At 20.4% G+C, this 2,079-nt stretch overlaps 1 protein-coding gene across 1 annotated transcript; it reads right to left on the bottom strand.

Moving 5' to 3' along the window:
* Positions 1-484: 484 nt before the first annotated feature.
* PCYB_004110 (hypothetical protein) lies at positions 485-1,343 on the bottom strand (the record flags this gene model as incomplete). Its single annotated transcript, XM_004227832.1, has 2 exons — positions 485-649; positions 774-1,343. The coding sequence occupies 2 exons, from the start codon at positions 1,341-1,343 to the stop codon at positions 485-487; spliced, it is 735 nt and encodes a 244-aa protein (XP_004227880.1).
* Positions 1,344-2,079: the final 736 nt, after the last annotated feature.

The following is a 2,079-nucleotide window of genomic DNA, read 5'->3' on the forward strand; positions in this document are numbered from 1 at the left end:
GAGATAATAAAAAAAATATTTTATCATATATTTTTAATCTCTATATATTATATAAATGACTATAAAAATAATATTATTACGAATATAATCATTTATACGCTAATATAATACCCATAAAAAGAGAAAACTGAACCATAAACCTACACATTTTTCGTAATATAAATTTGTTGTTTTCTAGATATATGTTAATAATATTTATTATATTCTTTAAATTTATTATTCTAATATTTTTTACATTATAAATAACGCTAATAATAATATATTTAAAAGAAATATTTACATATATTTTCTTATTATAATTCTTCGTTTATATAAATAATATATATATTTTTTTCTATATCATACATTTTACATTTTATTTTTTTATTTTTTATATCATACATTAAATTAAATTTATTTTGGTTAATATCCTTATAATATTTTTCTTAATAAAATTTATTATATTAACTATGCCAATCAAATTGTATTGTGTTATATTACAGATTCACACTCGTCCATAAGCAACATTATATCTTGAATTGCTAGAATTTATAATTGCATTTTTATGTGAAGGATAAAATAATTCATTTTCTATTTGTTCATATGTATTGTCTAAAATCTTTGTTCTTTTTTTAATTTTTGACCGAAACCAGATTCCGGCAGGGGTAAACTAACATGGAAAAAAAGAAATATATATATATATGATAATATTGTTATATCTATTCCGTGGAAAGCTGTAAAACATATGTTTTTGTTAACTTTTGTTTATATATTTAAGTACAAATTATATTAACCTTATATATTAACGATAAAATGGGAGGTATAGCAGACATTGTACCAATTGCCGTGGAAACACTATATGGTATAGACTTATATGAATTATTAGAAGCTATAGGATGTGATTCTAGTTTACTTTCTTCTAACGTACATGAAACAGCATCATATAATTCAGAAGATAATAAATTTGGTAATTCATAGCCTTTCCTTTCTGCATCTTGAAGGAAAGATGAGTATGAATCTCTAAACATACTTAAAATTTGGCATCCGCCTTTGTTATTAGAAATGCCTGTTTTTTCATCAAAACAGTATTGATTATTCAAATATATGTATGTTTTAACGCATTCATAAAAATAGTTTTTGAAAAAGCAATTTTTCAAATAATGCGTATTATTTAATAAATTGTGAAATTTATCTTTATTGACATTAAATATACTTAATTTTATTAATTCCTCATTTTTATGGAGGTTTGAATTAGATGAAATATTATTAAAACAATTATTATATTTAGGCAACTCTCTTTCTCTCTTTTTAGATAATTCCAAAACATCCTCGATAATACCACTGGAAAGGCTATATTTTTTCATTTCAAAATGTAACCAGAAATATAAATTGCTACAGCATTTTTCAGAATTAACCTCATCCAGACTACTACATAAAAAAGTTTTCTTAAAATTTTAATACATGTGTTTTTAGTTCTGTTTTATGAGTAGATTTAAATGTGTTAGTTTCATCACATAAATTTAAAATTTCTTGTTCTGGATCATTTTCAAATACAGATTGATCCAATTTATCATACAAATTTAATATTTCTTCTAAAAATGGATACTAAAAATATAAAATACATAAATAATTTATTTAATGAAAAGCACTATTACACTAAAACATAATGGTATAATATGAAAATATTACATTATGACAAATTATTTTTATGATAATTTATAATTATACTGTTTTTGTTAATTGCGAAGATTCCATTATATTGAAAATAATGCATATAGCAATAATGAATAAAATAGTCTATATACAAGAGATATACTAAAATTAATTTTTATAAAAACGGTTTACACAAATGTTTTTATTGTTATTAATGTTCTAAAAAATACATATTAGCTGGAATAATTTTTTTTATTTTAAAAACATATACATTATGCTAATGCTATTATTGAGATTCATGAATGAAAAAAGATAAGAATTAGGTATGAAATATGAAAAAAATTATTTAATTTTATATACTAGTGTATCATATTATTAGTTATATAATTATATAATATATAAGAAATTGTCTTTTATATTAAAAAAAATATATATATACTGCACAGT

Source organism: Plasmodium cynomolgi (assembly GCF_000321355.1).
Source record: "Plasmodium cynomolgi strain B DNA, scaffold: 0431, whole genome shotgun sequence".
In the NCBI taxonomy this organism is placed as follows: domain Eukaryota; phylum Apicomplexa; class Aconoidasida; order Haemosporida; family Plasmodiidae; genus Plasmodium; species Plasmodium cynomolgi.